General features: G+C 40.4%; 2 protein-coding genes across 8 annotated transcripts; both read right to left on the bottom strand.

Moving 5' to 3' along the window:
- Positions 1-212: 212 nt before the first annotated feature.
- On the bottom strand, positions 213-5,655 carry LOC135250985 (ras-related protein Rab-9A-like). Its single transcript, XM_064327890.1, has 3 exons — positions 5,487-5,655; positions 3,068-3,100; positions 213-2,180 (listed from the first exon to the last, which is right to left on the bottom strand). The coding sequence occupies exon 3, from the start codon at positions 2,156-2,158 to the stop codon at positions 1,553-1,555; it is 606 nt and encodes a 201-aa protein (XP_064183960.1). The 5' UTR covers positions 2,159-2,180; positions 3,068-3,100; positions 5,487-5,655; the 3' UTR covers positions 213-1,552.
- A 1,232-nt stretch (positions 5,656-6,887) lies between these two features.
- Positions 6,888-26,419, bottom strand: LOC135250986 (epidermal growth factor-like protein 6). Of its 7 annotated transcripts, XM_064327893.1 has the most exons (14): positions 26,220-26,419; positions 26,015-26,095; positions 23,054-23,160; positions 21,552-21,644; positions 20,490-20,609; positions 18,200-18,319; positions 17,168-17,302; positions 16,670-16,807; positions 16,024-16,086; positions 14,387-14,656; positions 12,202-12,279; positions 10,192-10,287; positions 8,562-8,824; positions 6,888-7,895 (listed from the first exon to the last, which is right to left on the bottom strand). In XM_064327893.1, the coding sequence occupies exons 2-14, from the start codon at positions 26,086-26,088 to the stop codon at positions 7,788-7,790; spliced, it is 1,665 nt and encodes a 554-aa protein (XP_064183963.1). In that variant the 5' UTR covers positions 26,089-26,095; positions 26,220-26,419; the 3' UTR covers positions 6,888-7,787. The 7 variants fall into 7 exon arrangements, with proteins under 7 accessions (XP_064183963.1, XP_064183966.1, XP_064183965.1 ...); XM_064327896.1 differs by having other exon boundaries at positions 12,202-12,276; positions 16,670-16,792; positions 26,015-26,419; XM_064327895.1 differs by having other exon boundaries at positions 16,670-16,792; positions 26,015-26,419.
- Between the last annotated feature and the right edge of the window lie 632 nt (positions 26,420-27,051).

The following is a 27,051-nucleotide window of genomic DNA, read 5'->3' on the forward strand; positions in this document are numbered from 1 at the left end:
AGTAAATTCCATGTCTGTAAAAGAAACACATTTTAACCCATCAAGGTAAGCCCATTTCACAAAACTCATAAATATATGCAGCTTGCAGATTTTAAGGTTTGCTTAAAATCACGCGTCTTGTGGCCAGTAAAAAAAAGAATTTGCTAATTAAAATAAGTGAATAAACTGAACTGAATGCCATCCAATAGTCTTAGTCAAGAATCATTCATGGATATTGCTCCATTGACAGATTTTATTTCATGAAAAATCCGTTTGTCTTCACTCACAATCTGACACACATGGAGACCTACATGGATTGAGATGAACTAAATCAAGAATGATAAAATGTAAACAGATTAATAAATACAATAGCAGTTCATCTAACAGTCTTGAGAGCTAGCAACATATAAATAAATCAAAATGGATCAAAAAAGTTTATCAATTTGTTCCAAACAAAACAGAAATAAAGTGTCAGGATTTATAAGAGAATTTTAAATTTTCTTCAGTAAGGTAAATTAAATGTCTACATTTTAATGAAAAGTTTTTCATTTATATATATATATATTTGAAATCTGGAAGCCTAGAAGCACATGTTGAGGAATATTAATATCCATACACTCCATATTCATAATGAAATCACCTCTTGATGATATATAATTAATTGTTATTTTTAAAAAAAAGCCTCCTGCAAATAGTGATCACTTTAAAAGCGGAACTGGACATACAGATCACAGACAGTTTATTGCCAACATGTCGTTCATGTCTTTTGCTGAAAAGGCTTAACCCCTGTATTCTTCAAATGACAGGATGCCAAAATTCAAGATAAGCTACATTGTGTACCTGCTTTAATAATCTCTTGCCATTTGTGCCACAGCAGAGGTATTGTTACAGATATACCAAATGCAAGGCTGGCAATTATACCCATGTTCATTTATTATTGCTAAACAATAGATACACTTCAAAATCAGACAAATAGGAAATTAGTAGTAAAGCTAATGCTTTTAGTAGAAAGTGTTCCAAGTGAGGTCTAAGAAAAGACAATATACTGTAAAGGACTTAATTCGGTATATATAGCCTATATATATATATATAATATTTATTATAAATGATGAAAAATCAGCATTTTATGTTTGGCACCATCTACACCATCCCCCTTAAATTCTATGCATACTGATTGCTGCTAAAAAATATTAAATCAAATTTTTATATTGCAAGTGTGAGAACACTCAAATGTTTCATAGTTAACAGAATCAGTCCTTCACAATATCCTATTTAAAGACACACACCCAACGACATCATACACATCACACCAAACTTAAGACGTCTGGCCTGTATGTATAAACCCTTGGCTCGTGCTGGGTTGTGATAGCTCGCTACATGAGGCTACTCAATTGGAGAACCCCCGTTAAATGGATTTTTAATCCAATTTAGCCCTTCTTAGAGGTTAAGTCTTAATAATAGGTTGATACTACATTAATCATCATTTTAATCCTTCAGTCATCAGTAGTGATGATGCTTGTTAATTTACTTCCATTCGTCGGAAGTTCTCTAGCTAGTTAGCCTACAGCAGGCTTCAGCAGCAGGTGGCGCCAGCGCGCGGCTTCCTGTGCAGATCGACCGTGTCCGTGGTGACGAGGTGCTCGGCCCGGTCGTCGGCAGCGAGCACGCGGCGCGCCGCCTCCTCGAAGGCTAGCGCCACGTTGGTGGCGTCCCTGGCGCTGGTCTCGTAGTAGGGATGGTCCCCGTTCTCCCGGCACCAGCGCCGGGCGTCCTCGGTGGCCACCTGCCGCTCGGTCACGTCCAGCTTGTTGCCCAGCACCACGAAGGGGAAGCTGTCGGGCTCCTTGACGTCGGCGTAGTACGCAAACTCCTTCTTCCAGTTGGCCAGGTTGGCGAAGCTCTGGCTGTCGTCCACACTGAAGGTGAGCAGGCAGCAGTCGGAGCCCCGGTAGAAGGGCGTCCTGAGGCTGCGGAAGCGCTCCTGGCCCGCCGTATCCCAGATCTGCATGGTCACGGGCCGGCCCTCCACCTCCAGGTCCTTGTTGAGGAACTCCACGCCGATGGTGTGGAAGAGGTGCGAGTCAAACTTGTTGGCCACGTAGCGGTTCATGAGGGAGCTCTTGCCCACCCCGCCATCCCCCAGCAGGATCACCTTCAGCAGGGACGACTTGGCCGTCATGGCTGCTCTTCCCGGGCGCGACCTGGAGGAAAGAGCGTAATCAGCCGCACTGTTCTATCGTTGTCCGTCTGAGCTCTAAATCAGCTTCCTCCTCCTCGGGACTTAAGTGCCTTTTCTGTCTGCCATCTATAGTTAGCCTCTAGCACTCGGTTTACTTATGAATAGGGCCACTGGTTTGTCTCCACCATGTGACCTGCAGGGATTTAAACTTGCATGTCAAAGGTTATCCTCCTGATCTCATTTTTACTGTGGCAATTTCCCACTGCTTCTAAAAAACCTACCATGCCCCTGTACAACATTTAAAAATACTGCAGCATGTCCTTGGTAGTACGTAATCAAACTGAATTTAGCATGAGTGTCACTCATAAATATCGCTGCCAATCATCACCTGTGCTTAATTAATTACTTTATAAACTTAGATTATTGAGGTGGTGCAAATGGGATAATTGTTTGAGAAGGGGCTTGACAAAGCGGCTATTGCGACCTCTAGCTGGTGGAGGACTAATGTCACAAGGTGAGACCAACTAGTGGTCCTACTTATGAGGCTCTTTTGGAATATGACCTTGAAAAGAGTCAAACTTCTATGTACAAGCACAGGACCAGAACATTAAATCATTCTTGGAACTGGATACATAATTACAAGACTATGAGCTTATCTCTATGGAATTTATCATATCTGTTGCATAACAACAGTGGGAACATCACAAAAATGTGGTGTGATTCTCATTAACTCTCTTAACAGAGCTACCGCTAAAAGGTTCCTGTAACGGCTCCCTTTTAGTCAACAAAATGAAATAAAATCTAAATGGAGTATTTCTTAAATAAAAATAAGAGTCTGCCAAACAAAAATGGAGTTTCAGATCAGTGTTGAAAAGGCACAATAAAGGGACAATGTGGCAACATCCTTACCTCTATTGTTCTCTGTAAAACATTGTTCATTACCTGGAAAACAACAAGTTACAAGTTAGTTCATTCACGCGGTAATATGGCTTTCAGAAAAATACAAGACAGCAGAATAGAAAAACTACACTAGCATTGGGCGATGCCCCTGTTGAGGTCACTCCACTGGCTACCGGTCACCACCAGGATCAGGTTTAAAGTCCTAACCCTTGCCTACACTGCAGCCAACAGAACAGCCCTTGTCTGCCTACAGGGCATGATTCAATCCTACACGCCAGCTTGACCACCAAACTGCATGGTTTATGGCAAATAACAAAGATAAAGAACTGCACCACCTGCCAGAGGACGATGCAAGATAAAATATTTCCAGAACCTTCCACAGAGCCTGGGGGTTACAGACACATATTTACACACAACATACATTCTGGCACAGTTAAACAGTGGAAATGTTAGAGGAGGAATTCAAAGCAATAACTAGAAGAGCAACAATAGTAAATAGCCTAAACTGTAGCCTAGTTTGCTAAGCAGCATATGTAGACCCAGTACTTTCAGGGTTTTTTCCCAGGTGGAGACTTTGGTGACGGTGACTGCAGTTGGTCTGGCTTTACAACCACTGACAATTTGTAGCTAAGTGCAGGGACATAACGTATAATTTAGAATATAAAGTTCTGTAAGACTGTGGTAGCCACAGAAGTTTTGAGCCTGTTTTGCTGTCATAAACGCGTGCCATTAGACGCCTGTGATCATAGGCACCCGAAAAGCATTCGTAATGGGGAGTCACTGGGAAACACCACTCCTCAGACAGTGTTTTCTGCAATGAAAGACAAAGCCCTTACTGTGCTTCTTGTGGAAGTGCTCTACGTGCTTGCTCTCATCTTCACTGCCAGTAATACTGCGCTATAAGTAATTCACTGCTCAGCATAATTTCCTGTTCCCAATATATTCAAGTAGAACATTAGTGATTAACAGACAGTAAAGCGTAATTTATACAATAGCACAGTTCAGTTCACTCACTAGGATGGTGGGACAAAAGGTACATGTAACACCAGTTAGAAAAAAAAAGGATGGAGCAAGCATTGAATGTATAAGAGTGATTGTATTAAAACAATTTATTAGCAATAAGACTGCATTTGTGTGGATTCATTAAGTTAAAAGTTTAATATTTTACCCTTTAAGCTGAGTGACAGTAGTCACCAGAACCAGGCAGACTTATTTATTGTATTGTATCTTGCCTGGCTGTGACAGCCAGTTAACAAACATCAGCTAACTGTTGTTCTATTTCGTGTTAGCTTAGCGAATTGACCATGGCTTAACGTCCCTGCTTGCAACTGTGGCCTACCTAGCTAGCATAGCAACATTAACTTTAGTATGAAAAGGTGTGCCGTTCATCACCTAAATATTAGCTTCCATTTAAATCGCACAATTAGACTGGCTTAGTTTGCAAGCGAATTACCTAAATTCAATAACAGGGGAGAATAGTCTTGAAATAGTGAGCACTGCCTAGTTCTCCATCTAGTAGTATCCAGCTATAATAATAACGAACTAATCCACGCTAGTATTTACAGTATAGCCTATCACTTCGTTCTTGGTGCGTGACCACATGAAGTTAACATGACCATGGTGTAAGCCATCTAATCAAACAATAGAACTACCGAAAATATCATAACTTAAGTATATATCTGGCTGATGACGTTGCAAAACAATATACCCATCCTGCGTTAATCTTGTTAGTTTCACGTCCCAAACGTAGGTATCGCTAGCAAACGGCGAACAATGCGTGACTCTGCTGCACTTGTTGGCACAGCTAACGTTAGTTACGCGAGCCAATGATATGCTAGCTAACTCAATTAGAAAACACTATAGTCTAACATTTACAAATGTACAGCTTGGCTTATTACATAAACTTGGCATTTTATGGCGCGGTAGTTAAATCACTCGGTCTGGGGAATGCACAACGAAGGACCCCCTAGTCTAATAGCTAACTCCCTTGCTAATGGCATCCGTACATCAAACGTTACCAAGCAACAGATAAAGTTTCCACAGTGAAGCAGATCCTTCCAATTAAACTGGCTAGTGATAGGGTAGCTAACTAGCGACTTGGATTTGTGTCGTTGCAAATCGAGTAACTATCTCGTTAGATTACACGACATTTAATTGGTTAACCAACGAACAGGCCGTCTTAAATGACATTTACTGGTGCCTAGATAATACCTGGCAATATAACGTTAGCTGGACTAAAGTCTGTCGTTATAGTTATCTTGCCAACTTGCATGAATTGACAGTTACCGTCGGCTAAGTACCGCCAACGAGCTAGGCTAATCTCTGTCTCCACAAATATAGCTAAAGCCAGAGCCTTTAAAATGGCTCTGGCTAAAGCTAGTTAAATGACGTTGTCAAACTGCGACCACCATTATGAAATTTGCCATACCTTTTGTTGATTATTGAGATACTATGACAGTATAGTTTTGTTGACGCTGCCGCTATTTAACGCCTTTATCTTGTTAAGTTCCTGCATTTCATTGCGGTTCTTCATTGCGCTGTTGTTAGGCGAGTCCAATTCGCCGCTGACTCTCATGTGACTGTCGGCACAAAGTCCCTCCCACTGCCAAATGGGTTGCTTTCTTCATCGTGCGTAGGCTATGCAATTATTGCAAAATCACGTTGTTCCTTAAATGAAGCCAATTCATGTTTTCAGCGCAGGACATTCCTTGGCATGCACATCGACTTCTTGAATGGTTTTCCATACAAAATGTTATGATGAGGGCAGGGGTTAGTAAAAGCTGTAAACCTGGTGACATATCCCAAAAATTAAAACATTTGCAAAAAATTATGACTCCCTTAAATCACAGCATTTTTTCTTAAATTAGTTTAATTAAAACATACATTTAGTTAAAGAATATTCAAAATGATTATTTTAAATAAGACATAAACTGGCAAGCAGCAATGAGAAACCATCCATGTGAAATGAGTCAATAAAGGATAACATTAGAAGAATAAAGGTTTTTTTTTCTGTTTGGAATGAGAAACATGTGGGTAGAAGTAATGCATCGCAATTTCAACATTGGATCCTGGGCAGTTATAGTAAATACATGATCAATTTTATCATTATATTGGCACTGTTCATACATTGATAAAATTTCTGGTTCCCTTTCTTCATACTCCAAAGCTGGGACCTGAACTGAGACATAACTGCAGAGATCAAGTAAAAAATGTCCCTGTCGCAAAACATCGTTGTACAACAAGACAAGCTGAATAATTTTGTTACATTCTTGAGTTAAAACAGTGCTTTGGTTATTCATAATGTGCATGGGCGCCCATATGAAGCTATATGTGATGGTGTCTGACTTCAGACTCATCGAAGTTCAGTAGAGGACCCGAGGGCTCCCAACTGCAGATTAAACAGGCACATGCTCACCACACAGCACTAGTCACATGTACCAAGAAAGGTTGTATTGGTTTATAATATTCCACATAATTCTCAGTCGCCTTTTTAATTTTGCATATAACTGAGCTACATCACAGTCAGCAATTAATGCAAAAAAGATGCAATTAAATATTGCTATCTCAGAGCAGCTTCATATAATTCACTGAAGGGAATGAAAAGATTTATTGCCCTCATATGTTATAAATACTAAATTTTGTATTTCAATCGAATCTATTTTAAATAGACTAGATTTAAATTAAATATTTTAATTTTACATGCAGCTTTCCAATACTCATAGCCACCATAGCAGATCAAGTTAATTTTATGGTCAGTTGTTTTTGCATTTTGTATTGTTTCCAAATGTATTTTCAGGTATGATAAAAAAAAAATACATGAAAACAAAGCACCCATTAAAAACAAACCTTTTTTTAATACAGTACGAAAGCATAAATTACAACATGTATGCATAGTTACAATGTTACTATATCAATATTGACAATGAGTAATACTGTCAATGGAAAAACTTCACGATGAAACCTACACATATATGTAAGTTTATATGTTTATATGTGTTTACAAGTGTTCTATGTAACCAGTGACTATGGTACACATTTAAAATGTCTTATTTATGCATTGACACAGTAAAATGTCTATTGTTAATTAAACTCTAACAGAGTATATACGAGATTTGAGTCCATTTGGGACCATATGTACTCACTAAGAGTTGATTTAACACAAAATTATTTTACTGTGTACGCACCACACTGCAAAAAAAAAATAAAAAAAAAATAATTGGTGACACATCAACAAAAAACAACAAAAATGCTTCTGCAATAGTAAAGAGTAACTGAGAACCTTAGATGCCTTTATTTGTTTAAGGCACTTTGGATTTAAGGCTCCTCGTCATGGTGAAAACACAGACTGTGGATCATTAAGTCTTTACTTGGTGCGTGCATTTGTACAAAACCAGAAATAAGACACTTGAGAAATTACACTTGGAAATTTCTAAAAATGCAGATACAATTAAGCATCCTGTGAAAATGACTGAATGGCACTTAACAAGTACAGATCTAGCTTAGAACATGGTGCATATTTTCATTTTGACGAATGCTAGGCATTACCAAAATAACAATATCTCAGATACAGTACAGTGTGGATTTTATTCCTTAGTTAACAATGAAGTATCTGTAAACATTTTCCTTTCCCCTGGCTATACCTTTCTGTGAAGCTAGAGGCAATGGGCAGCTGAACACGTGTATCAGAAGTAAGACCTGCGTTTTGCATGCCAATGAAGTTTGCAGCTGCTTAAACGATGACGGATTTGTCATCTTGACAGGGCCCGGAGGTTAGGACAACATTGTCCAGCCCGATTTCTCCCCGAACTCCTTTACCTCGTTCGGCCTCAAAAATGATCTATGGAAGAACAGAGGAAACAGACAAGATTAAACACAATTCTGATGGGCAAAATCCAGACAACGTTTTTTTTTTTTTTTTTAATTCAACCATACATCCATCATAATAAAGTGTTTATGTGTAAACCAAGATGGGCTCTGCAGTTGTATGAAAAACCATGCAGTTTCAAGGCCAAGCTGAGGGACCCATAACCCTTTCATTTTCATCAACTGCTGAGCCTGTAGTGGTTTATACCGCTTATACTTCTGTTACTAGCAAAATAATTCAACACTCTAAAGCCATTTTAAACAGTTGTAGGTTGATGCCATTATTGTTACTTGTTACTTTCAACATCTTGGAGAAGTTACAAGGCCAGTAGGCCACTGGAACTGTTTCACAGCAGTGTCATATAATTTTTCTCCAAGCTGCATGATTTGAATTTGAGGAAGATATCGCAGATGTAAAAATGTCAGTTCTGCATCATTAAATACTACATAACTTTTACTTGTTCTCTTCTTTCTTTAGGTTAGTCTATTCAGAGGTTATCAGATTAAGACTTATTTTCATACTGTATGTGAATATCCTGCCTGCTTAGCACCACTGTTCTTTCAAACATATAGATTTCAATCTACAGGTGTACTTATGTGTGAATGATACATTGACGATGTGTGTTTGAGTGCTCTTTACCAGTTTGGGAGGCTCCTGTTCCCAGGCCACAGTGAGGAGCTCCGTCTGCCAGTTCTGATTTTGGCTGCGGCTCTGCTCCCACACGGGGTAGCCGGCGTTGTCCAGCAGGACCCGCAGCGCGCCCACTTGCCGTCCCACCAGACGGTAGTTGAAGGTGAGACAGAAGCCTCCTTTCTGGGCGCGGTCACTGAGGACCAGGTTGAGCCTGGCCATGTCCTTCCTCTTTCCCAGAGGCCCACTCACAGCCATGTAGTACTCTTTGCCTTCAGAAGGGAGGTGAGCATGAGATAGAAGAGATGGTGATCCCAAAAGCTATCTTTTTAAATTATGAGATAACTTGTTTGTCTTTGTCATGCAAAAACCTCTAAAATGGAGTCTCAAGAATAGAAAAAAGTTGCTTCTGTTTCCCAATTACTAATATAGCATTATGTGATAGCCATGTGGCCTAATTAGTTGTTGTGAGTTATGATGCAGTGATTGCATTTACATGCACATTATTATTTTGATGTTAAACAAAAAGTAATCTGACAATGACATACAATAAATGCCTTATTTTGATAACCATAAACTGAATAAGCCAGTATCCTGGTTATGAGTAATAGGTATCAATTGTGGGATATTGTTATAGTAAACTGAATATACAGTCATATAAACACCTTATTTGGAAAATAATTGTATGTTCCATTTTGCAAGGAATCTGTCATATTTTACTTCGCTTGCCATTGTCACACCCAAAAAGCTGAGAAAGCATTTCCTGGGATTGACTGTTCTCTATACTGTAAGTGTAAAAAAAAAACAAAAAAAAAAAACACACGATAACATAAAAGTGAGCATTTCTATCAAATAATACTGTTACTGGGAAAATGTATGCCTGTCCTACAGGGTTTATTTGCTATACTTTGATTACCATGTATACAGGAATATCAGTGGCCATCACATTTCACATTGTACGTAAACAGCTTATTCATTAGGGTAAGCCTCTCTTTAGGAGCTTTATCAGAGGCAAGTCTCTCTTTTCGGGACCTTTATAGGGGCAAATCTCTTTTGAGCAACCACTCTGAAAAAGGCAATCCCAACCTTGAATTAAACTGTAGTGTAATTTGTCCAGGCTGCACAGAGACAATTACACGTGTAGCCTTCAGAGGGTGTGGTGCAGCTAACTCACTTAGATAAGGGGAAGGGAATCGATTTGTACACACAGGTTTTCAATAGTCAATTCACGTACAGACACAAAACAAGGAGACTGATGCAACAGCATCATCTGTGAACTGGCTTTCAGTTTACAGTGACTGCGTAGAGAACAGGCAAGGGAGAGACAAATGTGGAGAAAAATTCTGCCGAAGTTCCAGTACTTCCATAGGTCTTCACTAATATCAGTAGCATGAGACTCCCCAGTGCTTCTTCATGATCTGGTGGAGGAGCTCCCTCTATTGGACAACTTACCTTGCTTCTAGCAGAAATCTATTTTTATTTTCTCGGGAGACTGCAATCTAAGTACCAGCTGGACCCTTACTGCCACATTGTAGAGCCATGAACATTAATATATATCAGGCGCACATAGTGGTACATACATTTGAGCATACTATCAGTGAAAATACATCCACAGACAGAAACATGTAACAAACGCTACCGTTATCATGGTAGGCCTCTTTCCAGTCAAAGTCGTCTTCCCTGTCCTGCACCCATTCACAAACTCCTTGGTCAAAGTTGCAGTCCATGATAAACTCTGAAAGACACAGTCATATCTCAGAGGACAGTTTGTTCAGATACAATAAATCAGTTCTATCATTAATGCACTTGAGGTGGGGGATATGAAAGCACATGGTTGTACATACAAATAACTGTAAATTGGACTTGTTTTGGCAATTGGGTCTTTGTCATTTCCTACATTGTAATTGAGTATTTTGCAATACTCCATCCATCCATCCATTATCTATACTTGATGTTCAGGATCGTGGGGGGTGCTGGAGCCTATCCCAGCATGCATTGGGTGAGGCAGGAATACACCCTGGACAGTTCCCCAGTCCATCGCAGGGCACACACACACCATTCACTCGCACACTCATACCTAGGGACAATGTAGACTCTCCAATTAATCTACCCGGCATGCTTTTGGACTATGGGAGCAAAACAGATTACCCAGTGGAAACTCACGTGGACATGGGGCAAACTCCACACAGAAACCCCACCCTATTTTGCATAGTCTTTAGATTATATTTGAAGTTACACATAGTACTTGTTAAATTGTCTTTTTTTATGTTAATGAATAAACAACGAAACATCAAAAAATCTATAAATATGCTATGAAGAAAAGTGAAACAAGAAACAAGAAAAAAAAAAAACAGATGTATCTGGATGAACCATCATCAGAAAAGCATTTGAAAACATTTGCAGCTAATGTAGCATGAAAAGTTTTCTACTGTTTTTTTTTTGGTCCCTTGTACAGTGCCCTCATGCAGGTCATTGAGTTTCCCTCCATGTGTCTGGTAAATCTCTAAGGGGTCTGTTGTATGTGGTTGTACTGCTGTAGAGCTCACAGACCTGTCTTTTCCCAATAGTTCCAAACACAAATGTTTTCAGGGCTGAAAACCTGTATATTTTTCTCTGGAGTATCTGCAGACTATGCAAAATTAAGCCCGTCTTGCAACTCAAAAAACAATGGTTGTGCTTCCAAATCACTTTCACAATAAAATAAGCTCTTTAACAGCCCTATCCACTTTCTACCAGGCTGCTTGTACCTGTTGCAGCTGAGTACCTATTCCCCATACTGACCTAAACCCCAGGGAGGCAGCTACAGCTTCAGTACTTTCCCACCTCCTTTCATCAGTATAAATCAGCTGCTTTAGTTTGATGACTCATTTTTTATTCCTAATGAAAAAACTTACCTTTTGGCAGATTTTACCTCTAGGCAAGAGCGTATCTAATGGATATCATATATGATTTTTATGAGTTCTAAGTTTGAGTATCATATTCAAACTCAAAATTCTCTACCTCGAGCAAACTAAAAGTAAAGTCCCTTCAGGCTCTTACAAGTATCTGCAGTCTGAAAGCATGAATTCTACTGCCAGCCTCAATCAAACTTCACCATCTCCCACTGGCAAACATAAAACACTCTGCCTCACTCGACGCAATCCGTTCCAGAAAATCTCCAGCAGTGCTCCAGCAATATTCCAGAAAACACCGGAAAGTGCTCGCTAATTGCCAGTATTCTGTTAATTGCCCCATGGTTTGGTATCAAATTTAGACTGCATCTATTCCAACTGTTACCATTGGCTCCGCAGGGTGACGGATAATTGGCTGTAGCATCATGCAGAGAGGGAGGTTCAGTAGACTGAGATGAACCTGTCTTATTGCTTACTAACGAACCCCCGCTGGTCAACCAGGTACCCACAGTCTGCCTGCTCAAGCTGCACATCTTCTCCCAGCTTCTGTCTGTGTAAGCTCAATTTGTAGACTGCATGAAAAAGAAGCAGTGGCATGACAGCACATATTTGACTGTGCTCTCCCATATTGGTAACAGAGGCTGTACCAATCAGCATGGCTGGTAAATACTTTAGTGTACTACATATTGGCATAAGAAAAGAAAGAAGTATTTAAAAATAAAAAATAAAAAATAGTGACAACAGAAAAGTTACATTACCATCTTGGCCAAGAGGTAGAGGAATCTCCTTTACCTCTGTCTCTGGACCAAATACTGACTGGAACTCTCTGGGAACTGCTGAGGAAACAGGATAGTGCACTTAATCACAGCTTTCAAACAAGTTGCAAACTGCATAAAGTTGACTTTTCAGCACTGCCTTTTAATGATCAATTTTTTAAAACATTTAAGTTTCTGTAACAGAAAATCTATAGAGATCCATAACACAGAGACCTAATACGGTTTGTTAAACACTGCACCAAATGTGTCTTGACCCAGTGCTGACTTTGACCCAGTGCTGATATACAATGAGATCAAGGATTGTGCCGCTTCGTCTATGTAATTAAACATGTCATAGTTGGTATGTTTGTTCTGGCTTATCTTCAATATGCATCAGAGCTAAAGTGCCAGTTCTGTTTAATTAGGTGTGACTGAACTATTCCATTGAATAATACAGCAAGTGGAAAGTATGACTTCCGTAGGAATTTGTTTTCACTGCATACATTTTCATCAGGAAAAAAACCTATGCTTGAAACTATAAAAGTACTTTGTTATGTCTGCAAATGTGTTTGTATGAATAGAATGCTATTTTAAATTGCCTAAGACAATATGCTGAGCTGCATAAACTCATGGCATGTAAAATGGCAATCACCCAGGATAAAGGTGTTTCGTCGGAATGTGAAAATGAAGAGAAATGGCCGCTCATTCATCAAAGGTTATATACTGGGAAGAGAGACCTTTCACGCACAAAAACAAACAGACCAGATTTTTCATCAGCGGGCATGGACTTGCCCGGTTGTTATTTTATCTTTCAACAGGACGGCTCACAACCACAGAATCCTGTGGCTCGTGCTCTGCATCTTTTAAGTGGCCTCAGACAACCAGATGTACCCCAGCTTTGCTAATTGAACCTTCTAGAGAGGTGGATGGGTGTTTGAGAGGGGCTTTCAAGGCTGATGAAAGATATAGCGTGAAGCAGGCATGTTTGCTCAACAGCTGTTCTCAGGAGACAATAATAAGAGGACCCCTGTATCCTTGTGCCTCTCCACCTCTCCAGCCCCTCCCCTCTTCCCGCCACCCCTCCTCCTCCTGAAGCAGAGGATGCTGGGAGTGTCGCGTCTCAGCTCTGGGGACTCTCACTCGGTCTGAGCGAAATTCCTCCTCCGAGCTGACGGACGTCTCCAGACCTGTCTCCTCTTGCTTCCTGAGCTCAGAGGAAACCCAAACCCCCCACTGTCAGATTGGACCCGATAAAGATCAGAGCCCGCTGGCGAGTTGGCGAGAGAGAGGGAGCCCAGCCTGAATCATTGCTGTCTGCAGAACTGGGGCCTGATCCAACTCCACCCCCTGGGGTGATCTGGGGGTGTCATCGTCACAAGCCCCTTCGCAAGTGGTTTTGTTTTGTAGATGAGTCTACGAAGGGTATGCGGCATTTTATCAAACTAGAAACAGGGATGAAATTAAATATATATATATATATAACTGTTGTTTTCTCTTTCCTCCAACCGCAGTGACACAGAAGATCACTTTCACATCTGCCAATGCACGTGGAGAGGAAATCTCTAAGGATATTCTGGCAGAACTGCAAACCACTGAAACCTGGAAGCACAAAACCTGCAGCATACCTTTCACAAAAGCATGAAAAGCTTAAGTTAACTTCTTAGCTCACAGCTTTAAATGTGTTAAATCTTTGCCACGTGGATCCATTGTGGATTTATACTGAGACTGTTAGCATTCCTGATTATGAAATCATAAATCCTCTGGATATACCTGACAAATATATAAATTATATATATTTTTTACTACTAATCTTAGCCAGTTAATGTTGTGTCACACTGCCAGTCTAGGAAAAAACAGTAAAGTACACAGACTCTAAGAATCTTCTAGGTGCCCTGTTACTATTAATTAACAACATGAATTTCATCAAATGTTTTAACTTTGCTGTGTATCATTTGCAATTTCAAATAAAAACAAAACAAATGTTCAAATGTTGTACAACTCCATGGGACTCCATTAATCTTTTTAAATACAATTTGAAAATATGCATACGTTTGCAAAGACCATGTCACAATCATTGTGGCAGACAGATTGGCATTATCACATTCAGGAAAGCCTTTGAATGGATATTTCATTAGGGAATGCCATGGGTTGTGATAGGGTGCATGTATTGGACAGAACAAAGACTCACCAAAAACATCTCCTCTTCGACTCTGCTCCTCTTTGTCAATCTGGTTCCCTTGACTGTCATCTTCATCCTCCTCCTCTTCTTCCTCAAGCAAGCCTTCCTGCTTCTCATCCACCCCAGGGTTCCCGACGTAGACCTCGCCTTCATAGTCAAATGGTTGCGTCCTTGTTGATGGTGTGACCGCAGGCTCGAGGATCGCGTTCTTGATCAGCTCTCTGTCCAGCTTACTGCCTCCCAAAATTCGAGGAGACTTCAGAGAGGGGTTGGGAATGACTACAGGACAAAGATTAATCAATGGTCTGCCAAACATCCTAAATACATCTTTTTGTTCTCATTTACGTTCATGCATAGTCTTCCCTTAGGTGACCTACACAAACATATGGTGCCTCAGGTAATGAAAACACCCGTACATTACCCAACAGCCACATCCATGTCCATGCTCAGCATTCCTAGCTGCAGTTTTCTTAAAGCCTTTCAGCCATCAAGCACATGCCTTTATGATACATATGTTAAAAGATGACAGGGGAGTCTTGGTAATACCATTGGTAATGGCTAATCAGTAATTAGTTCATTGACAAACATTCATCATGAGGTCTTATGAGAAAGACTTTAATAATTTTTTCTCTAAAGTTGAACCATTCTCCAAGCCATTAGAGAAGGGCTTCCAATGTCTCTCCATGAACACAGTGGTGACAGCTTTTACTGGTCAGGGCCAAATACTACCACAACATCTGCTTCTACTTGTACTACTACTACTACTACTACCACTGCTACCACTACTACAACTACTACTACTACTACAACTAATAATAATAATAATAATAATAATAGTAATTATTATTAAAAATTCAAAATATCAAATATTCTCTTCATTATATGCACTCGACATATCTTGTCATACACAATTAGAACATAATTAGAACATGATTAGAATACCAGCTTGGGTAGTACTGCACATGCTATAGCCCTTAACCAGCTTTTGATTGTTTTGCCAACAACTATGGACATTTTTGTTCATTGTTTTCTGATTAAATGTGTGCAACTTATTGCTGTTACCAAAAGCCTTTGCGACATTACCAAGCTCCACATTCTTACAATCCAAGTAATTCTTACGTAAGTAATTCTTACGTAATGCACTCAAGTTTCCTTGGTAAAATTGATTCAAATGATATATTGAAAAGGTATAAATGTAATGCTATCCCAAGATGCAAGTGAAATTCACCTTCTGCAAATGCTGCTTCTACTTATTGCACAACTGAAACAGAGACCTGCTATTCACTCAAAACAATCAAAAACAGGATGCAGAATGGTTGGTCCTGTTTAAAGCCAAACGTTACTCATCCCTTGCTGGGGGCTGTCCAGTCATATCAGATAAGGGCTGTAACAGTCAAGTTTCCCTCTTAGCCACAAAGACTCATGGCCTTGCTTGAAAAACCATGATTAAATTATTATTTGAATCAGGTGGATACGATTAGACGCCCCTGTTGTGGATCATCTGGGCATTGTAAGATGAGTGAGGTGAAGGCACAAAGCGCAGATGCGTGAGGTACGTGGGCACGGGGACGGGGACGAGGGGGCACAGTGGGGAGGGGGTGGGACGCAGGCACAGCCAAAAGCCTTTTCACCCTACACAGTCTCACCGTTGCGGATCTCATCAGTGTTGCCTTTGTCCCCGTCCCGTGAACTTTGATAAAATGGCTTGACTACAAGACAGAAAGGGACACAGATTCCATGGCCTTCAAGTCGACTGGAAAAACAGACAGCTCTCATCACGTTGTCAACCGAGCCAGTTACATGGACTACAGAGGCCAGGACACCCCTCCTCCCCTCCCTCCTTTCTCTCCAGGTTGTGGAAACAGTTTCATTCAATGGCAGATATTTACACAGGTGTAATTTCAATCATGGGCTCTCCCTCTCTAGCATCTGTAGAGTGCATAGATGTGGACATAGGAAATTGGGCTTGGCAGTGCTCTTCTTCCACAACATTTGCAGACCACGAATGAAATACGTGGCCTGGTCAATACTACAAAGTCTGTCTGGATTATTATTTATTTATTTTTCTTTTTTTCGTCTTCTCGCAAAGAAAGTCATCTTCACTGTAAAAGTCATGAGCGTTCTAAATAAATAAGATCAATCAATTCTGTACACCATCACAAACGTACTTCCAATGGGAGAATATACAGTAAGACCTATGCATTTCTCAACTTAAACCCAAAAGGCAAAAATCTTACTTTCATGATTTCTCAGTTAACATCTGCATTTTTAAGGTTTTTTTTTTTTGCTTACCAGAGCACTCAAATCCACTTCCCCTGAATCCTGGCCTGCATTTGCACTTGTAGGATCCGTGCGTGTTGAGGCAGTCGGCATGGTGACTGCACTTGTGGATCCCAGTCACGCATTCATTAATGTCTGAAAGTACAACAACTAGTCTGGGTCCTTATTGCTATCACACAGGAAGGATCATTCAAGATGGTGAATGTGCTAGTCTATATAAATGCATTATATAGACAAGCACATTCAATAACAAGGCAAGCCCCCTTTCCTCACATACACGCGCGCGTGCGCACAGACGCACACACATGCACAGACGCACACACACAGACACACACACTGTGTATTCAAAATTCAAATTTTGTTTAGTTACAGAAAATTTTACAATATTGTTCAAACACAACATTATACACCACTTCACATGTTATGCTTATGATTATTACTTTCAAAATACTACTACTAAAAAAATAATAAAATAATAATAATAATATGCACAAGAAATTCATAGCATACCTTCACAATCATATCTTCCATTAACATATTTAAGATCATATCCAGCCCGGCATTTGCAGAAGTAGCTACCAAAGGTGTTGACACATTTTCTGTTGTAGGGGCAAAGATTCTTTCCAGACGCGCATTCATCAATATCTGTTTTATAATTATGGAGTGAGGATGACAAAGCATTGCAAATCAAAACATGACTGGAAGACATTCACATTGTTTTTTTTCCCTTTGCAATTTACATTTATACTCTAATAAATTCCACTCTGGAAGACAGTATTTACAGCTGAACTGAATTGTAAATTGTCCTATTTGTCATTAGAAATTCTATTGAAAAGATATTCAGCATGCAAAGGTTCAATTACAGCCCACTTCATTGACATGATAAAGTGAGTTAATTAAATGGAGAGCTACTCTTTATATAGTTTTTTGGACTATTATTTTTTTAAAGCCGATATGAAATATGCTTACTGATTCATTGTATGATTCATAGTAATGTTATTTCAGGTCTGAACTGCTAAGGGCCTGAAAGGGAGGTGGAAAAAGATTCCCTAGGGTATACATATCCCATGTGATCCACAACAGAGCTCTGATTCATTTTCAGTGGCCTACTGGATCTGATTCAGCTCCTGCAGTCTTGTGGGAAGAAACACTATCACCTCTATCACTCAGGCGGTAGGCAATTTTACGATTCATGTGAAGTGCCCAAGGACAAATCTGCTGTGCCTGAATGGATTGTTTATAGAGCTCTGTGACAGGGTTGACCGCTTTGATGATGTAAGATAGCTGCCTGACTTAAAAAAAAAGTATCCAGTTTCACTCGGTAAAAGCCCTCAGTCAGGGGGAGGTCAGATTAGTCAAAAAAGGTGGGGCAACACATGCTATCAGTCACTCAGTGAGTTAAACCAATCACAGTATAGCATTTTCACTGTCGAAAATAAAAATACTTAAATTGGTGCAAACTGACAGACAAGCCATTGCAGCTCCCCCCGATATTGGATTCATGAGACATCACTCTTACATCACTACGTCGGATGTGCTTACCGATGCATGTGCGCTCGTCCGGCCCTAGCTGAAGCCCCCCTGAGGGGCAGATGCAACGGATCTCCCCCTGGACCTCCTCACACCCATACTGGCAGTGCGCTTGGGCACATGTCCTGGAATCTGCAGGCCATGGCATTTGAGGAGCAACAAAGCACGTCACTGAATGTCACATAGCAAGCAAATATGTCACCATATCTGCTTTAGGCACGAATTGTACATTTGCCCTTACACATTAACAATTAAAATAATTGTTTAGAGGTACAGAGTATTGTGAAAGCTGATGTGTAAAGGAATAGGCTAAACAAATGTAGGCCAGTCATGTGTTGTTGTTGGCAAAACATAGTTCTCTGAAAATGTAGCTTTCTAAACAAATATACGATGCTAATTTTGTAAACAGATGAAGACAGTAGTTTTTTTGTTTGTGAGGAAAATAAATATAATACATTAAACAGGGCAAATGTTGACTGAGCTTGGCCTCCGCAACAACTATGGCTATTTCACCGCCTGGTAAAAGTGACCCAATTTTTTGCTCAGATGGGGCACAGATCAGATTTGTACTATGAACATGTAAAGCGGAAAAAAGCACATGGGATTGGATATTTTCAGATCCATTTTGGGCCATGTTCATGTATGGAAATAAATCCAATAGGAATCTGATGTCTGCCATTGTGACTGTCATCTAAACATACATATCAGAATTTCTCATATCTGGTGGATGAATACCAAGGTTATGTACTTTTTAATCCTGTAGGGCGGAGAGGTAGTATAGGCCAAATATAGGGGATGTTCATTGTGGGCCTAAGATGCTTTAAAAAGCAATAGCTTGAGTTCTTATTTCTGTCTCATGTTGTGTCCGTTGCGATATGGCTGTGGCGGTGCGGTTGTTTACTTTCGTATCGGTATCTAAACCCTCGTGTACGCATGCGGGTTGTTTCAAGTGTAAACCTTGTTAACACGGGTATTGGATATGGGTCACGTTTAAAAGTCGATGCAAACGGGTGGTTAAAAAAAATGAATATAGGCAAAAAATTGGAACAGGGCATCAAGACCTGCGGTGTAAATGTAGCCTTCCAATGGAAGCTCACTACATTTTTTTTTTTACAGTCTGTGCTCACCACAGGAAAAAGCATTTATGGAAAAACAACTCAATTTCCAGGGCTAAGCACTCCATGTAGGTCTGTGTACATATTATGGTTCTTCAGTGAAATTCAGACCACAGGATAAATTATTAACAGAACTTACTTAACTGCAGCGTTGTCAAATTATATTGTTCCCTTATTTACTGATGTTGAGTGTCTGAACAAGCACCAAGATTCTATTTGTCTAAGTAGTTTTGGAAAGTGCTGTATGAGGGACACATGCAGAACATAAATGTTTCCCTCTGGACAACCTTTCCCTGTACCTGGTGATTTTAAATCGTTGCTAACGAATGGACTTTATTTATTTATTTATCAGAAGTTTTCAGGCTCTGGCGCACACTCAATGAGGTGGATGTTTGCGGGAAACTTTTCCTGTTCACCTCAGACTTGTACGTCTTACACTGAATTAATCAAGGACTTCTCCAAAGGTACTGAAAGAGGAAAGACTTGCACATGTATTGAGTGTATGTACAGTATGTACTACTAATGCCTGCTGCAAGGAGCAGTGAGACAGACAGAAACAGGAAATGGTATGCTTGAAACAAGTGTTTAGTTTGTAATAATGTTGATGACTCTGATGATAATTTAAACTTTATAAATAGCGTTGGAGGGCATATTCCCCACATTTAGTAAATATAAAGAAATTAGCATAAGAGATATTTCTCTACAAAACCCAGCTGAGTCTGTCTGTGTCTGAGTCTGAGTGTCTGTAAAAGACAGTTATTTCAATTTGAGTAAATATTGTTGTCCTTAAATTGAGAATAATTAAAAAAAATTTTTTTAACTTATTTTCAATTGATAGGTCTTAACTGCAAAAGTCTTTATTTCAGTTAACAACAAAACATGAAAAATTGAAATATATGGATATAAAATGATATGGGCAAATAATGTTGGAACTGCACAAAAGAGCAATGACTCATCTCAGGCACCTACATCCTGCTATGAAGAGCGAGACTCGAGCTAGAGCCAGGCAGATAGGAAGTATGTCCGCCAAAGCAAGTGCTACCAAACAGAGGCATCCTGTAACTAGTACATGGTGAAGTCTGAGAAAACTCAAAAGACTCAACAACACAAATGTTGGATTAATTTTGATGTACTGACTTGAATGTACTGATTCATTTTAAAGAATCAAACTTCCCAGGACTACTCACTGGTGCAGGATCCATCCGGAGTGAGGGCGTATCCATTAAGGCAGTAGCATTTGTAGCTGCCGTGCGTGTTCATGCAGCGGTGTTCACACGGGCGTGGCTTCAGTCCGCACTCGTTCAGATCTGTGGAAAGAAGTGGTCATTACTCCTCTTCTTGGTCCACTCACTAACTCTCTCATGGGTGACTGGCTGATCCTAATGTTGTTCATAAGAATAGGCTGATACTCTACCTCCACCCACAAATCAAATCGTACGTCTTATCCTCATTGGCATCCGTATCACGTGTCAAATCTTTGGCATCTATTCTGAGCCATATATATTATGCCATATACATTAACATTTGTCTTTAGGCTGTGTAAATAGGAGAACGCTTTGAATTTGAGAAATCTATGAGGGCTAGGATAATAACAACATGTATTTTGTTTTATTTATGAAATCAGAATAATTATATAGGCTATGAATATAAATCTCCATTGTTTTGTCTGAACTGCAGCTTCCACTAAATCTCCTTAATCATTATCTGCAGCGGCGGAAATGGTAGGCAACTAGGCATCATACATGGGATGCACCATTGTTTGCAGTGGGGTTCTGAGGTTGATATTGTCGAGTGAGGGGTCATTAAAAAAATTGTTTTGGCCAAATGGTCTATTTATTACTTTTTTCTTTTCTGACTGATGACCGGAATTCCATATTAAAGGGGCAACCATTCCTGCTCTGTAGCCCCTTCAGCAACATCTATGGAGAAATATGTATTTCTTGTCCATGCTTGTACAAGAAAATCTCTGCCTGTGCAATATAACATATTTCAGGTCTCTTTGAGCAGTGGGATGGCTTATGTCTGTGCATGGTTTAGGATTAGCAGGCCCCATAAAGAAGGAGCGGAGATAATAATGATGGCTTTCTCAGAGAGGGGAACATACTGGGCCAGCTGTTGTAGAGCAGGGGGGCTTAGTGTTCTCAAACAGCTGGACCGCCCTCGTTGGTTTAACAGGAGAAACAGAGAAAGCCCAATAAAAAAAGGAGACCAACTTGACTGGAAGTTACCCTTTCCTCAAGGCCACTGACCTTGGTTGCATGCTTTTCCAGTGTATCCGGGGAAGCATTTGCATTTGTTGGGCCCCACACACTCTCCATGCTTGCAGCCTTGACCACACTGAGCTGGGAAAGAAAAAGAAAAAAGCACGACCCACAGCAGCAATGGTTAATACCGAAGTCAACTGGCAAAAAGTAGAACCCCATATTTTTTCAAATTCAAGGCCAGTTTTTTTATATCCATATGTCATTTTGTTCCAATTTTTATTTTTGGCTGAAAAATCACAAATCGTAATTCATGGAAGGATGACTCACTGCCTGAGGCAGGTAAGGACGTTTTTCTACTTTAACAGACTGTTTATCCCCTTTTTATCCCCCAGCCCCCCCCCCCCCCTATTCTGAAAGCCCCCACATTAGCAGATACCTTTTCTCTCCACAATTCACCTGTGCAGCTGCAAAGTTATTGCACTGTAGCTCTGTAAATATCCTGCTGCTGGCACGGACTGTAGACACCCAGAGGAACAGAGGGGACCTCTGTTGTACTGCAAGGTGAGAAATGAACTTGTCCGCAGAAACCCTCCTGCCCTGGGCAATGCTAAGGCTAATTGTGCGGCGCACAGCAGGACTCTTGGCCAGCTGGCACAGGCACAGACAGGATTCAATTCCAGACCGTGGGGCTCATCAGGGCTCTGACAGCCAGTGCTTTAGCTGGATGTGCGCTCAGGGGCCACAAATTTTATAGACATTTTAATGTTGAAGGTGCTACACAGAAAAGACTTGACATGAGTCTGTTAAAGACCACATGCACTCTAGCTGAGTTAAAAGAACTTTTATCAGAGTTTGAGTTAGGGCTAAAAATTTGAATTACAGTGTACAGGAAGTGCAGTCGATATAAGAAGTAGGAACTCAAAGCTTGTATTATGGTATGTTGATATTGGGAGATAGCAACTCAGAACTGTATTTTAGTTTGTTTTGTATGAGAAAGAATCATAAACTTTCCAAAGCAGGGCTAATGGTTTGGGTAAGACATTTGTGTATGTAGAAAAAAAAGAAAGAAACCAGCACTTGCTTCACAACTGTGAAATGAATTACTGAATTACAACTTTCATCACAAACTCAAAGCTAAATCCAAAACCTCTTCATGCTGGATGTCAAAAGCTATGATTCAAAAACCGTTCACAACATTTCAGCTCAGAGCACATATTATTTCATAAGCAAGAGAAATAATGTGTGCTCTGACAGTCACAAAACGATCACAAATTACTCTTTTACAAATTATCTACTGACAAGCATGTTAATGTTTAACCCCATGGAGCTATCGCTGTGGGAGAGAATTTGGTGCATAGACCTCAATTTTCACACAACAGACATGATGTTCATGCATTGAGGACCATGTTCAAGTGCCTGGCTCCAAAAACCCAGACATTTATTTCAGTGAAAGGAGCCAAGCATGTAGTAAGGAACAAATTGCTTACTACATTGGCCAATAAATTACTCCCTCCCCCCCTCCCTCTGAGATCACTGCAAGTGCTTACCCTCACAGTGTCCTTTGCTGTTCTTCTTCCAGCCATAGCAGCACTCAAGTGTCTTGCCATAGCGACACAAACCTGGCTGGTTTCCAGCAGACACCTGTCTGTAGTGTCTGTGCAGGTAGAACAGAGATTATATACAACATCTGGCCACGTATACTGTGCTACTTGGAAAAGAGCAAGGAGCAGAAATGATGCCAAGTTATCAGTGTCACAACCATCACATGAGCCATCACACGAGCCTGAAATATTACATTTAAGGTATTTGGCAGGCACTCATCTAGAGCAATTTACACCCCTCACATTCTTTTTACACACAATCTATTTGCACAGCTGGTGATTTGCTAAAGCAATTCAGATTATGTGCCTTGCTGCATTCCACCTGGGAATTAATCCTATAACTATGGAGGTGCAAGCCTACTTCCTTAACCATGCTGCTGCACTGGCCTACTTCCTTAACCATGCTGCTGCACTGCCTACCATTAAATGCCACGGTAGATACAAGACAGCGATTGAGTATAGTGTGCATTGCTTTACTGTACCCTCAAATACATTTGTTATTCCACTTGGAATAATGTGCAGAGTTCAGGGTTGGTTGTACCACAATGCAGTTAAACGGGCAAATTTTCAGTCCTTGTGGGAAGACAGACAGTGACTCAGCTGTCCTGACCATGGATGGTGACAGGTCATGACAAAGTAAACACTGTATGTCTGGATATATAATGCAAAATTACTTCAGTTAAGTATTCAACTGTATAACTTGCCAACTGTGAAATGTAATACATGTTTTACATTCTATTTTAACTACTACACTGGGCTGGCCAGCGGAGGATGGGCTCCCCCACTATAGCCCTGTTCCTTGGTAGCCATTTGAGTGTATTTCTTCCCACTGCAAATTTTTTTTTTTAGCTTTTTAATTGCTTACTTTCAGGCCTAGGTCTTGCCCACTTTGCCTTCCTGTTTCCTCTGTAAAGCATCTTTGTGACAGTGAGTGTCTCTGTAAAAAGCGCTATACAAATGAAATTCAATTGAACTGAAGATGAGGGTTGCTGGTTCGATCCCCGCCCTGGGCGTATCGAAGTGTCCTTGAGCAAGGCACCTAACCCCTAACTGCTCTGGTGAATGAGAGGCATCAATTGTAAAGCGCTTTGGATAAAAGCGCTATATAAATGCAGTCCGTTTACACATGATTCAATGATGTGGTGGCACCATTGTATTAAATGAAAACTGGCCTTGCAGTTAATCTTTAGAAAAAACTGAATGCTGTTCTATTGAACACCTGTATAGTAATTGTTTCAAAGTTTAATCTCTTGGTTTGGAATGGTCGCATACAGTACTTGCATATTGCTATGACATATGTATGTCCGTCATGGAGATTAAGGATTCGTTTTAATTCCAATGAACAATATCATAAAATTGTAAAATGGAATCCTGACCTTCTGTGACCAGATTGAATCAGTTTCTCGAGTGGATCATTCATAATAAGAGCAGAAAACATAACATTGTTTTGCATTCATTAATAATAGCCAGTGAACTGAAGAGGAAGTGACACTCAAACAAATTCTATAGAAGCTTTTTATCTAGGGACAAGCCATTTGGGGGAGATTTTATTGAACACAAAATATTTAGTAACTCTGAACTTCAAATTAAGGTCAAACAGGATGGTGATGCAACAGAGAACACTCACGCAGTGCTTGACTGAGCAGAGGGATTAATCTGCACAGAGCTAATTATGCCCCTGGGGTGCAAAACAGAAACAGAACAAGAGCCTTGCCTAGACCATCTTGCAGAAGGGCCAGGAGGATGTGATTCGTGATCAGTGATTAAGGAAGTGATCAGGACTAATAATCATCATGTTATTAAGACAGAACCTTCACTTGGTGTAAAATAGACTCCTCCAGTAGGCAACCTATGTTTAATCAAACAGCTTTCCCCTTCTAATTAAATATAGGCTTAAAATAACATTCTAACCTAAATAATTCTGAGAACTGACAGGAGAATTGCTTGTAAACAATTTACTTCTGAAGAAACACAAATGGGAACCAATAAAAACACAGGCTGATTTATCATTTGGTTTCAAGGAAGTGCACTCAGGCTATCTAGGAACATTCATAACAATTTGACATATTCAGCTGTACAACTTCACATACCTGTGAGCTAAAACCATTATGGCAATCACTCAGTCAGGGCAGTTAAGATTCAGGGTTCATTCTCAAGGAGTGGAGATAAAACAGGACTAAAGCACTAAAAATAATCCACGTCTGCCACCTAATCCCATTAAATTAAAAGAGTGGCTATTAAAAATGTGCGATCTAAGAACTCTTTTACCCTTTGCCCTTATATGCAGAGCTAAATTAAATGCCCCGGATTTCTGGGATTCTGAGACAACGGGGAGGCTTCCTAAAATGACCCCCCGGCTCCGCATGGTCTGAGAGAAACCGAGACCCAATTGAAACCAACCGGAATAGAGCCGGGCCTGCCGAGCGCGACAGGTGTCCCCCCAGTTATTAGCAGCCGCTCTTCACCGCATTTAGCCGGCGAAACCCCATGCCTCGCATAGCGACGCCGCGGGCACAGCCTGCGAGAAAGTGTAGGCGTGCTTCCAAAGCAACAACTTTCCAAGAAGAAAAGAGAACCCTGCTCTTTTATCGCAAACACTGCACAGGTAGTGAGTATGCAAACATAGGCTTAAAATTTTTTTATTCTTCATTTGTATAGTTTTCTGAAGATGGCACACTTGCATACAATCTAGTTGTTGTGAAGAGTCAGTATTGTAAATTAGTGGGCAGAAATTATGGAGTTAGCATGCTCTGGATTTTCACTGTGCACTACAAACTTGCTCTGGATTACCATTGTACACCCCAAGCAAATACCTGACTGTATTTGAGAGAATGTGCATGCTATGACCGCTAGATTATCAAATATCTTGTCATATCAATAGAGAGAGGCATAAATAGGTCAACTCACCTGTAGAGGTCTGCACTACCAAAGGAGATACACAGCAGGACAGACAGTGCGCTGATCCAGCTGATTGGCAGCATGTCTCTTCTGCACAAAAAGACCCACTGCTCAGTACAGGGTTTCTCCACGAGATCACTGATTTAAAAAAGTGATTTGTGTTTATTTGCTCCCTTGGTGTCACACCCAGCACAGCCTGCAGAGCAGTTCTCACCAGTGCTCAGATGAAACTACACTCCTTTGCCCACACTTCTTTCTGTGTTTGTCTGTTTCCCAACTCTCTCTCTCTCTCTCTCTCTCTCTCTCTCTCTCTCTCTCTCTCTCTCTCTCTCTCTCTCTCTCTCTCTCTCTCTCTCTCTCTCTCTCTCTCTCTCTCTCGCTCAGCTATAAGCTGGATCCCAGATGGAGCGTCTCCGTCTCTCTTGTGAAATTCCAGAGGTGGACTGTCATTACAATGAGTGACACGGAGGGTGGGAGTGGAATAGAGAGTCCGAATGCTGAGGTGGGGGGTGCTTCTGGAGTGAGCTATCTGAAACCTAGTATGGGAACTCAAAATTGATTTGAGACATTCTGCTCTACACTCCACACTAAACTCCAGGAATCACCTTAGCTGCTCTTCCACTAAGTTGCCTTGTTACATATTAATCTACTTCCAATAATTCACCTATCACATCAATGGACTAAGATAGTTGTTTTACAAACAGTTAGCTCAGATTAGGTTTATCTTTTTTTCTTTTATCCCTTTCTAGCTCATGAGATAAGGTGTTTTGTCGCATACTGGAATTCCAAAAAAAAGAAATGTTTCTTCAAGAAATGTGACTATCTTTGATGTAGTCTCTTGGCAGTAATTTTGTTGTGCTGTGTATGTTTGTCATTGTGTTTGTTGGCAGTGTTAAAAGACTGGAAATGTGCGCACACCATTGTTTTTCACACTAGCTCTTAGAGCTGTAATAGGTCTTTAATGTTGACATAAGTGGTGGTACCGTGAAATGTAGTGTATGGTTTGCATTATTTTTGTTAAGGGCACTGAAGAGCATACTAGGTGT

The sequence above is a fragment of the Anguilla rostrata genome, chromosome 3 (genome assembly GCF_018555375.3).
Source record: "Anguilla rostrata isolate EN2019 chromosome 3, ASM1855537v3, whole genome shotgun sequence".
Classification (NCBI taxonomy): Eukaryota; Metazoa; Chordata; class Actinopteri; order Anguilliformes; family Anguillidae; genus Anguilla; species Anguilla rostrata.

Bases quoted from the DNA above. Each gene is read 5' to 3' on its own strand.
- LOC135250985 (XM_064327890.1), bottom strand. From the start codon at position 2,158: ATGACGGCCAAGTCGTCCCTGCTGAAGGTGATCCTGCTGGGGGATGGC.
- LOC135250986 (XM_064327893.1), bottom strand. From the start codon at position 26,088: ATGCTGCCAATCAGCTGGATCAGCGCACTGTCTGTCCTGCTGTGTATC. The intron at 23,161-26,014 runs GTGAGTTGACCT...CTACCTGCACAG, and splicing joins GGTAGTGCAGACCTCTACAG to ACACTACAGACAGGTGTCTG. The intron at 16,808-17,167 runs GTATGCTATGAA...GACCCAGACTAG, and splicing joins TGGAAGATATGATTGTGAAG to TTGTTGTACTTTCAGACATT.